The sequence below is a fragment of the Pyxicephalus adspersus genome, chromosome 1 (genome assembly GCF_032062135.1).
Source record: "Pyxicephalus adspersus chromosome 1, UCB_Pads_2.0, whole genome shotgun sequence".
NCBI lineage: Eukaryota > Metazoa > Chordata > Amphibia > Anura > Pyxicephalidae > Pyxicephalus > Pyxicephalus adspersus.
Genome location: NC_092858.1, coordinates 37,844,943 through 37,857,550, shown reverse-complemented (window position 1 = coordinate 37,857,550; position 12,608 = coordinate 37,844,943). Strand labels below are relative to the sequence as shown.

Below are 12,608 nucleotides of genomic sequence, written 5' to 3'. Positions count from 1 at the left end.
TTATTTACTAACACAAATTAGTTTATTCTTACAGCAAACAGAAATCATATAACTATGTGTATATATATCTAACTGTAGAATAACAGAAAAGTAATACAATGTAATATTGCCAGGTAAGCAAAGAATTTTTCAGTATAGTTCATTTCCAGTAAATTGTAAGTACATATCCACTGTAGAGTCATTTTTCTTAATTATGATTTCTTCCTGGATAGTCAGCAATTCCAGTACAAAATGCCCATCTGATGCATAAATAGTTCCAGCATTATACAACTTTAGCTGTACCTGTAAAACATTCATTAAAATATTTGAATATTATAATAAAAAAGAAATACTTTGAAAACACATTGGAATGAACGATAAATTTATATATATATATATATATATATATATATATACTCACACACATATGGGTTATCTGGGTGCTTCAGTGAGTACACAAATTACATTTGCTTTAGTAACTACCTTGTAAGACATTGCATTGATGTGTCTGATACCAGGCTGAACAATGTGGTCAGCTAGAAGGAACGTATGCTCTAGCATTCAAAGACAAAGTACAACCATGGGATTTATTTTTTTAGTATTTTTAGGGCCGTTTGTTACTATTTTGTATGTGTATTTCATGTATGAACAAGTGTATATAAATCCACATGCTCATTCTAAAACACATTTTGATGTGAACCACAGTAATATTAAGCAAAGCTCAGAAACACAAAGAAACCAAACAGAAATTATTGTGATGATTGATGTGAGTTACAGAATTCTTTGTTTGCATTTTGTAATAGAGAAGTGTGTTTGTATTGTAAAGTAAACCACATACTAATATATTGGCTTTCGGTTTTATTATTACTTTGCAATGATGGAAGTAATGGTTAAAAGTGGATCACACCTTGTTTTTATCATGGACCCACATTTGATTTTTCTTTTTGATTGTGCCACTCAAGTAGCAGCAGTGGGACAAACTTCATTGGCGATATTACTATTCTGGTCAAAAGTGAAAAAAACACTCTGACTATCATCTCTCTGTATCTTCGAACTTCAGGGGAATAATAAGAGCAGAAAAAGCCAAAGAAATCAAAAGTAATTGACTTTTTTATTGCATGTGACACATTTGACCTTACATATAAGTGTAGTGTGCAGTGTTTCCATCAGCTGGGATTTCAGAAATGGTTTTAGCATCAGTGGAGCCTCATTGCAAAATGCAGCTAGATCAGGTATGGATGACCCCTAGACTATTGTTGTTAAAGAACTGCACTGCCCACAATGCATGGCCATACTGGAAGCATATTAGGAGAATCTCTCAAAAACAAATTTCGCATAGCGGGCCAAATGCTGGTGTGGCAATGGAAAAGAAATAGTTTTGGTTAATGCAAAAAATATTGCATGCTTCCCCTTTTCACTGAAACCCTAATCTGCCAACACTTATTTCTCCAGAAGATCACACTAATACTGAAAAACGTCTTGTTATCTCCAAATAATTAGAGCATAGGTGTATAAAGGTGCCGGAAGGGCAAAGAGTTGCATTAAATAGGGCAGCTAGAAAATGTGTAGGACAAATCTACATACTCTGAAATGTAATTGTTTAAATCTAAGATTCATTTCAGGCAAACACACATCTTAGTTTAAATTTTTTACTTTAAAAGTCATTAAAAACTGTCTCATTTCAGCTAATAAAACAACCCATAACCATTCTTTATTCTATGTATTCATGTGCCAACTGGAATGTAAAATCAGACTTGTATTCATAGTACAGGTTGACAATCAAAAATCCGAAAACCTCTGGACCTGAGGTGCGCCGGATTTTCGAAAACTTCTGGATTTTTTTTATACTTACCTCCACACACAGGCCAGCCTTCCTCTCGCATCACCCACAGACATCTGGCACAGTTCCAGGGAGCAGGCAGCAGGGGTCTCAACCTGTATTTAGTGTAGTAAGCAAGACCTAACAGCTGTTTCTGTAGAACAACGCCAGCAAAACATTAGTGGCCAAACAGTGTACTACAGTCCCTATATTGAAAATGCGATCTGAAATTCATGCCGGGAAACTGAAGGATCCGGATTATCGATGGCCGGATTTTCGATTGTCAACCTGTACCTGTACTATAACCTGCTAGAATTACTCAAGCATTATTAGTATTGTCACCCTCATTTTAGCTGTGAAGTTATAGAGTAGAGCAGACTGGATAGAAAATGAATATATGGTATATGAATTCACAATTTTTTAGGACATGTTTCAGCTGAATGTTTATCCATTTGGGCTGTTGCCCATTTCAGACTTGAGGGTGACTTCAGGGTTCCACTGCAGCCTCAATTATGCTTCCAACTGCTCCTATTTAACTGAATAGGTAGCATGCGACTGTGGTTGCAGTGGATTGTGGTGCAGTTCCTGAAAGTAATAGGTCGCTTCTACCTGCATGGTTGCTCAACCTCAACCCCACTCAACTATACAACAAAGTGGTTATCAAACTCTGCAGTTGACAGAATAGCAGTGGAAAGGGGGTGGCATGGAGCAGCCAACAGGTGCAGTTTATAACTGCAAGCTTGAAAAAGGCTTACGTGTTTTATAGGATGTCAACTCACTGCTCAAAACAATTGAACATAATTGTGCAACCTTACTTAATTGTATATTTCTTCACTATAAAAGCCACCAGTTCCGAAAAAGTTTATCCACCACTTCTTACCTAAAGAATGTGACATCCAGTGGGAATTTTGAAAGTCTTAAACCACTTCCAATATTTCTTTTACTGTTACTGCAAAGAAAGAAAATGTAATGATCATTAAAATTGTCACATAATGATCATGAATGACAATGATGAAAACAATTGTCAGAAATAACCTTACAGTAGTTGTATCTGGTCTTGTGTGCTCCTCATCTATTGATGTTGTGACCTGGAAGGAAATGTCTAAAACATGTGCACCACCTAATGCCGTAATATCAGTCTTTTTCCCAGCAATAACTATCGGTGATCTAATACTGATTGGTGCTTGGCTTAGGAGAAGGTGATGTTGCTGGTCTTGATAATAAAAACAGAGTTTAAAATGAATCAGACCTGGAAAAATGACCAGACTTGGAACCACTTGGATATGTGAAGCCCCATACACATGCACACAATTAGATTAAGCACCACAAATAATTGTGTATCTCTCTCCTCCAGATGTAAGCTCAAAAAGCACTACCCCAAAAGGTTTTTTACCTTTGCCATTAAGGTTTTACCCAACAAAGTGACTGCAATGTTGGATGTTATCCGTGTGCTTTGTATTATTTATGTATTTATTTACCTGTATTGCTGGATGTCCCTATTACATAGATAGGAACTGTTATATGGATATTAATTGTTACCCACAATACTCAATATTGTACAACACTATGGAAGATGATGGCACTATACAAATATAGTTTAATATAGCACCCTTTAAGGGGAAGAACCCTACAGTAGAACTCTCAGAAATCTAGAAGCTCTGGGAAAAAGTGCAGCATAAAGTTTGGCCTAAGTCTGGTTCTCCTAGCTAAGTGATTGTTGTTCTCTCCTGAAAGGTATTATCCCCTATATTCAGTCCCTGGCATTGGCACCCAGTGAGGCAGATTTCTAATAAGAAATAAATATGGAAAAATTGGGGGTAAAGGGGGCTCTATGAATGGAGTGAATGTTAAGGATCCAAAGGCTTATTGTCCAAGTCCACCAGAGTTTTGGGATTTTTTCTGCCTGGGAGGCTGGGTACAAAGCCCATGCAGGCATCCAGTGTTAGGACAAGGGCACTGCCACTGCATGGGTTATTCACCTTCATAGATTGTGGCTATTACCTGTGGGGCAGATTAGTATCAGGCTGTTCCTGAGCCTCTGCAGCTGGTTCCTTCCTCCTGCTGTTAAATTGCTCCTAATAAAATGTCCTGTACATTGCACATGGATTAGAGCTAGTAGGAAATCTGAATATTCCACTTGATTTTATACATCAGCTGACCATTTTATAAATAGTCAATATTAATATGATGGCTACTTTGATTCATATCAATATGAACTCTCAAAAAATAAATGTGCAGCACATGTTATTACACCACATGGTCCCGGGAATGTGTCTTTTACCTGAATCGTTTTTCGTTCATCAGCCACTGGACAAAGTCCTTTGCTTTCATCCTGTCCAGGTACCTCGTTAAATCACTGGAGAAAGTGCCTTCAGAGTGTCGTTTGATATTTGATGTAAAGATCTGGGACTGAAATTCTTGCCACCTATAAGTATCAAATACAAACCTTTAATTCAACTAATATTTGTAATACAGATATGATTACCTAGGTATTGAGTTTAAAATATATGGATGTGTTTTATAGGGATAACAACACAGAAATGTACCTAAAATTCTGTGATCATTATTTCTAAAATTTTGCAGGACTATTGCCACAGCAATGCCATCACCAACACTTTTTACATTGTGAATCATTACTGTATCTTGCTGATTGTAATACCCATATTTGACCACAATGTGTCGCCATTTGTACACTGTCCAAATTGTAATTGCTCACCCACTGCTTTAACATTGCTACACTAATGATCATAAATCTTTACAGCATCTCATTACCCAAATTTTATATACAGTATGTACAGGTTTAACACAATTATTTTATATTTCCTTGCTTAGAAATGTGATATTTGTTAAGATAATGAAACAAAAAGCATCCCGCTGCCCCCTGTGAAACTTAGTAACCCTAGACTGCTGCCTTCACAGTCTATCCACAAATCTGGACCTACTTAAAAACCTATACATTATGAGAGATATTATACTTTACATTCCCTAGTTATTATTGTTTTGCACAAATTATTAAATATTAATATTTTTTTTTTGGAGAGGAATTCGAAATTAACACACACTACGTATCCATTATGGGAGTTTTTCTCCCTCATGCCACTTTTTTCTTTTTCTTTTTTTATTTCACCCAATCACTTTATTTTACTAGGAATCTATTCTCACAGTAGACCAGATTGTAATTATAGTTAAAGATACTCACTTTATTTTTGTTAGTAATGTATTGTTTCTAATTAGAAATTGTTGAATTAGACATATCACAGATTAGACACTTTATGTGGGAAAGATTCCCCCACTCAATAGATTCATTCTTCCTGTTTGTTTTTTTTTCTTTTCTTCCTCTTCTTGGAGTTTAGTAATGCATTGAAATGGATAGAGAAAATTAATGTAATGATAAATCTACCAGGCATTATGAGATTAGTTGTATGATGTCAATATTTTGTCAAATGTTGAGTAGAATTAATAGTTTTTTAGTTATAAAAAAAAATATATGTATTGTTTTTTGTTTGAAAATAAAAAACAAATTTTTATGATGATAATGTCAATCTGACATACCCTTTAATATTCCCTAGTGGGAATCATATACTGCCCTTGAACCACATAGACCTAGAAGATTCACACAAGGCAATGTTTGAGGTATTGGCAGGTTCCCTGTTTAATAATAGAGCCCATTTTTCACATATGAAAGTGGATATGATCTTAGGAAAATAAACCACTTTTACAACCAAAGCATAGTAGTTGTCTATAGCAATGAATAAACCCAGTTAGGCGATCAGGATAAAAGACAATTGTAATCCAATTGTCCAATATACTTCATTTGGCCTATAAGTTAGTAGTGTATAAGGGCACATTTTACCCATTAAATACATTCCCCAGAGAAATGATTCATTGAAGCAATATTTGTTAGGAATTCTACATTTTCTGGGGCAAACAGAAATCTCCATGGCTAAAACAGTGTTTTAGCCATGGAGATAACCGGATTTTATTACAGACTCAGGAAGCTTTGTTCCTTTCATACATATGTCAAATATAATTATAAAAAAATATAATACAGTTTTAAGTGCCAAAAACCCCCAATTTTCTCACTTTCATTTTTGTGTATTTGCTTAACAATGACATCATTTAACATTTAAGGATAGGTAGATCCTTTTACCCTTTTGTTTGTTCCTTTCATATGATAATACATGACTCCTATTTGTTTGTATCAGTTATTTGTGAAAAGGTTTTAAATTAAAGTTAAATTACCTACATTGAGTAAGTTTTGTTACTAGATGTAGAGAAACATAATAACATTTATTAAATATTCTATCTTGTACTTATATAGTGCTAACATCTTGTTTAGGGCTTTACAATGTCCAAATTGACATCTAATAACAAGATCAGATAAGATTGCCGGGATGTAGGTCATAGGGTGGTGATGACGGCAGAGTTTGAAGTCAGGTGCCTGAATACGGCTCTCTAAAAGATGGTGGGAGCAATAAAAAAAATGCTTGTCTGTAACGAACAAATATGGAGTCATCAAGCATAAAAGTACATCTATCCATGCCATTGGCCTGGACAGGATAAAGCCTAGTAAGTTGGGCACAACTCTGCTGAATGGTCAAAGTTGTTTTAGTTCCTGGATATTTTAAATTTATTGTGTAATTATTTTTTTTTCCTAAATCAAACCTGGAGGATCTGGGCTGGGCCGGTATGTATAGGGCTACTAAACTTCTGTTACTGTGCAAACAACTAGAGCTAAAAAAAACAAATACAATGGACATCTTCATCCCTACAATATTCTTCTGATATCTCATAAATATAATTTATATACAATATTTATATATTCTATATTTAAATATAGAATATATTTAAGTAATATGTTGATTAAACATGGATCAGGAATGCCAACTATTCTAATAGATTTAACATCTGTATCAAATGTTTTATTTTTCGAAATATCAACCAGTTTAAGACCAACATGAGTTGTTTAGGAATTTGTCAAGCAAGCAGGCAAACTAAAGTACTCTAAATTACCTGTGTATTTGTGAACATTTATACACTTTTAAAACAAACACAATCAACAATTCTGTGTTTTTAATAATATATATATATATATATATATATATATATATATATATATATATATATATGTATATATAATATCATACCACTTCTGTCCAGAAGAGGGAAGCCTTGCTCTACAATAACTCTCTGATAGATCAATTCATTCATTTGAAAACATTATACTAAATTTAAATGTTTTTTTATATACAGCAATTATACAAACTGTATTGAAAAATGTAAAAGTTCTTAAAAGTCTTTTGGCCAGTGATTGCGAGCCATATAGGAAAGACAAAGGACTATGTGGCATGTAGTAGTTGTACAAGTAAATGTTGTATTGTATATTCAAATAGGAAGTAAATGTTTCTACATTAGAATCTTGGAATTTTTATGGACACAAATTATTGTGACACAATATTCCTTAAAACATTTATAATAAAAGGAATTTTTCGGAATAAGGAATTTAATTTACAGTCATTTAAAGTTCTGTATAATAATAAATATTATTAATATTATTATTATTGACAGACAGATACAGACAGTGACATAGGAGGAGGAGAGGACCCGACTCTGCCCAGAAAAGCTTACAATCCAGAAGGTGGGGGAAGTAACACACAATAGGAGGGGAAATAAATATGTGTGGATTACTTTAATTGTAATGCCAAAAAATATACATCAAACAGAACCCATGCTGCCATGGCCCCAATACTGTTAATAGATATCCTCTTGGGCACCATGATGGCCCAGGGGTTAGCACTCCGGCCTTTGCAGTGCTAGCTCCCAGGTTTGATCCCCACCCAGGACATTATCTGCATGGAGTCTACAGGTTCTCCCTGTGTCTGCGTGGGTTTCCTCCGGGTACTGTGGTTTCCTCCCACATCCCAAAAACATGCAGTTAGGTTAATTGGCTTCTCCCTAACAATTGACCTTAGACTACAATAATCACATATGACTATGGTAGGGACATTAGATTGTGAGCTCCTTTGAGGGACAGTTAGTGACACGACTATGGACTGTACAGCGCTGCATAATATGATGGCTCTATATAAATACTGTGTAATAATAATAATCTTCTAATAGATTATTTTACAAATAATAAATTCCATTGGATTCACTTCACTCCATGCATTTCACAGCAGAACCATGGGGGGCAGAGTTTGGGGGGTGGGGGCTTCATCCTTACAAGCAACATGCCCAGGGCACTATCATGATGGAGTATTTACATACTCATAACTAGCAGAAAATATGCTTTAAAACTGAACCTGTCCTATGTAGCTTCGGGCTCAGTGGGTCAAATTATCCTCAAATTCATAGATTTTGAAATCTCTAATGTATACAGAGAGTAAGAGCACTGTGATGTTGAGGATGAGCTGCTGAGTTAAAATTACTTGGCTTTAAAATGTAAGGATTATTTGTTCCTTCCTGGTTGTAGCTTCGGAGGTCACTTAAGAATCTGCTGCTCAGTAGAAATACTGTATGTAGACGTTTGAATATCCATACCTTGGTCACTGAATAACTTTAGGCCATCCACCATCTGATAGAATTCAAGGAGAAGAAATAGATTTTGCTTTTTTTTGACAAGTAGAGTGTAATTTTACTGAAATAAAAGGCAGCCCAATGACAGTCTCCTAGTCTCGCAAGTGTTTTTTTTTTTTTTTTGTTCAAAAAGGAAATAAGTTCACCCCCGGGGTGAATGCCACATACCCAGTGGCTGATAACTCTTAGAACTTATAAAACAGGGAATCAGGCATTCCCCCAAACATTCCTGTTATTATTACCTATTAATTCCCAACAGAGAATATTTGAGGGAGTGTCAGATTCACAGTTTTATTATTAGAGCCCTTAGAGGGAACATCAACAATGTAATTTAGCAAAACATCTGAATCACTAGTACTGCCCCGCTACCCTCCCCCACCGGTCTATGGCCAGCTCCATCATGGTGTACACTTACCTGGTTTCATCTGAAGAATCTCTTACCACAATCTGCAGACTGTCTCCAGCCATGATCAGGATGATTGCCCCTGTGAGGTACATTAATTGTGTTTTTTTCATTTGGTGTGCTGCAGAGAAAATCACACACAGGATAGAAATATTACTATAACTTCTTCATGAATTGGAGGTGATTATAAATAGAGTTAGGATAAAGTGATGAAGAGGTAGACTTTCTATCAGTTATTTTTATTGCTGTCCGTGATCCCATTGGGGAGATTTTTTCCTAACTTCCTGTCCCTATGAGTCCCTATGAGGCCCAATATTAATATTATTATTAATTAAACAGTATTTATATAGTGCCTATATACGCTGCACTGTACATTAAATAGGGATTGCAAATGACAGATAGATACAGACAACAAAACAGGAGGAGAGGACCCTCTCCCAAAGAGCTTACAAAACCTAAGGCTCATATAAGGAAAGTAGTGTAGAGTTATCAGAACACAAAAGCACAAATAGAAATAAAAACTTTGTCAGGCGTTCTTAAACCTTACTTATTTTACTACAAAATGAGCCTGATTTTTTAAAACTCTCCAGGACATTAGAAGATAGAGTATCATGGGAGAGTCTGGGTAATCTGACAAACTTGGAATAAATCTGCCCCAGGATTGAAAGCCATCTAATACCAAATGATTTTTAAAGAAATCCATTCCAGGTCTGCTGTGACCATATTAAGGGGGGACATTCTCCATTTGGATTTATATATTTATATATATATATATATATATATATATATAATGGTAAATGCTATAAGAGATGATGGACACACGGAGTAGGTGGAGCACCTAAATCTCCTAGTTAGAGAGGCACAGTGTAGGTATAATGCTGAAAATGTATGTGCAAGCCATACAAAATTCCTGGAGCTTAATAAGGCGGCCTAAAGGCTCCATTTGAGGTAATATATCTCCTTGGGGTGCATTGGTCAGGCCTTCTAATTATTCCCCTACTTCTACAGGTTTTTAATTTATGCTCCTGCGGCTACTTAGGTATATACGCATTGTACTTTTTTTTACTTTGTTTTTTTTTTGTTTACATTTGTTTTTTTTGTAGTCATTCTTTAACAAACTCAGCAGCTAGAATGCTTGTCGTATATTTTATATTTTTGTAGTAATTTAGATTTATTTTGATCCCACAATCTTTTTGGCAAGGAGTTAGCCATGATATTGATATGTATCTAACAATTTTATAACTATGTTTGTAATATAATATACAATAACTTATTTTTTTCTGAATTTGTATAACTTTTATTATTATTTATTTATACACATTGCCCCTCTGAGGCAGTACTTTGTGACTCTCTTGGGTGACATTGCTCATTTCACTCTCCTTCCTTTATACTGTAACAATGTAACATTAAGGGCAATATAAACCACAGACTGAGTCACAGATGGATGTGTTATGTGTTTTATATTAGATTTTTATATATTATATTATGTGTGGTGTATTTTATGTTGTAAGTTTTACCATTTACTATGTCCGATTATAAAAGTTATATTTTAGGTTTTCTGTATTTTACAAAAAGATATTTAAATTTTTCTCAAGAATATTTCAAGAATATTTTTTGTTTTTGTTTTTAAGAGTTGTTACAAAAAACATTTCAGGCAGCAATAATAATGCAGATTGTAGTAACCCATGAAAATGATTTAAACATAAATTTAATGCAAGTAGATCAAGGTAACATATTGGCCTCTAATAATAAAGTGAAAAGGTAATATGGCATTCATCAAAACAATTTCTGCTATCGAAGTATATGGACCTGGAGAATTCTCCACCAGAGAATGTTTGGGGAATGTCACATTCACTGCTTTATAAATAGACTCAATCGATTGCATTATTCTTTGCTCTATAAAATACAGATCTAATAAAGAATTTATATGTTTGGCATAGAAATCTAAACCAGACGGAAGGTCTGAATGCAGAAACTTATATGTGTCCATCCTGGCAAACAGCCAAATTTATTGAAATCAGTTGAAATGTGTTTGGTTCAGCTAGATTTAAAAGAACAGAAATATTTTTGGAAATATACCAAAGACACACCTTTGCGGATTTAAATGTCTACAATATTATTACAATATTGATAAATAATTAAAAGAAATATATGAATGCAGCCTATTGCATGATGAGTACACTATCAAAGTATATCCATAACACTTGATTCTCTTATACGAATAATATTGAAATAGAACAGTATTCATAGTATTTAATATAAAAGCTAAGTACTATTATAGCTCAGTGCTGTAACAATGGAAATCTCTTACCTTTTTTAGGTAAATTGTTGCTGCTCGGGTCTCTGCTCCGCTTGTGGACACTTCTGTTTATTGGTTCCCCCCATGTTCTCCTTTTATACCATCATACGGCTACCTCCTGACAGGTAGGTCAGCAGTTCCTCTTGATTTAGACTTACAAGTCATTATAATTTAGAATGTTGCTCATTTCTAGAATGTCTGTAACAAGAAGATGTTACCATTGTCCTTTGCATCATCTACAAGGGGCCGATAGACTAATCTTGTTAGTTATGAACCCTGTGTGGATGTTTGGCAAGAGAAAAGGTCAGTGAAAGTTGTCAGATAATATTGCATGTTTGATAGTAAATTCAGTGCCCAAAGCTAGAATGACAAGGCTGCATGTTCCAGACCAACAGGCATACAAAACCACACGCCAAGTGCATTTATGGATTACTAGAATCTCTAAAACCTCACATGACAAATGTGTGAAGAAGAAACAGATGAGATATATTACTGGATACCTATACAACCTGATTTCATCCTGAACCATATAATGCATTTATCAAAAAAGGATATCTGTAATATAAAAGCAGTGGCTGGTTTAACATATCCCATGCACATAACACTAAGCAACACCAGAAATATAACATATGTGATATCTGGGAAACTGGGATCAATGCATCACACAGGACTCAGCAGTACAATCCAAAACAATTTATTTAAACTCAAATTAGCTTCCTTGAAAGTTCAGGAAAATTATCTTTTCTTTTGTTCAGCAGTATAATATTACTGCTGAAAAATTTTAGGTAGAAACATAGTCCCACAATGGCACTCACATTAATAGTCCCAAACTCTTGTACTGGGATGCTTTCCTCCTTAGTCGGTTTTCCTGAGCCGCAACTGGCTCCAAGTTCATACCTGAGTCTGAACTGGAAATTCCCTTTGAACACCATCAGGTGGATGCTGCACAGCTATCTCCATATCCTGGCCAGGAGGCATCATCACTGGGCCATGTAAGTATAAATAACTACAGTAGATTCCATAAAATTGTAATGTTATGTTTTTAAAATAATGCCCACCTACAATGATGGCTAGAATACTACCTTTATAGATACTTTATAGATACTCACTTTATCAAGTGGTGTTGTCCCCAGAACCACGCAGATGTCAATAAATAGGAGATCAGTCAGCCATAGATCAATGAACCCCTAGCAAACTCTGGAGAAACCCTGCAGTTCTATAGAACCCTAGCTGAGAATTGCTCCCATGCAAACATTTTTATTATTATTTTATTATTCTGTTGCTACTCATTTTATTATATGTGTATTTTGTTCTTATAAACTTTGTTCCACTGATAGAAACAATTCTTTGTAAGTGCTCTGATATTGAAACTCTTTTAGGCTTTGCATAGGAATCCCTAAATTATGAGAGAAGAGTCTGAAATGGAAGGCATTCTGAAATTCTGGTTAAAGCAACATGATTGTGTTATTCAAATAAATAATAGAACTGGAACTATGGGTCAGGATTTTGTCTTTGGTGAATATATATATTTG

At 34.8% G+C, this 12,608-nt stretch overlaps 1 protein-coding gene across 1 annotated transcript; it reads right to left on the bottom strand.

Moving 5' to 3' along the window:
* LOC140327571 (pro-glucagon-like) lies at window positions 1-11,217 on the bottom strand. Its single transcript, XM_072406963.1, has 5 exons — window positions 11,089-11,217; window positions 8,790-8,898; window positions 4,080-4,223; window positions 2,679-2,747; window positions 1-282 (listed from the first exon to the last, which is right to left on the bottom strand). The coding sequence occupies exons 2-5, from the start codon at window positions 8,888-8,890 to the stop codon at window positions 273-275; spliced, it is 324 nt and encodes a 107-aa protein (XP_072263064.1). The 5' UTR covers window positions 8,891-8,898; window positions 11,089-11,217; the 3' UTR covers window positions 1-272.
* Window positions 11,218-12,608: the final 1,391 nt, after the last annotated feature.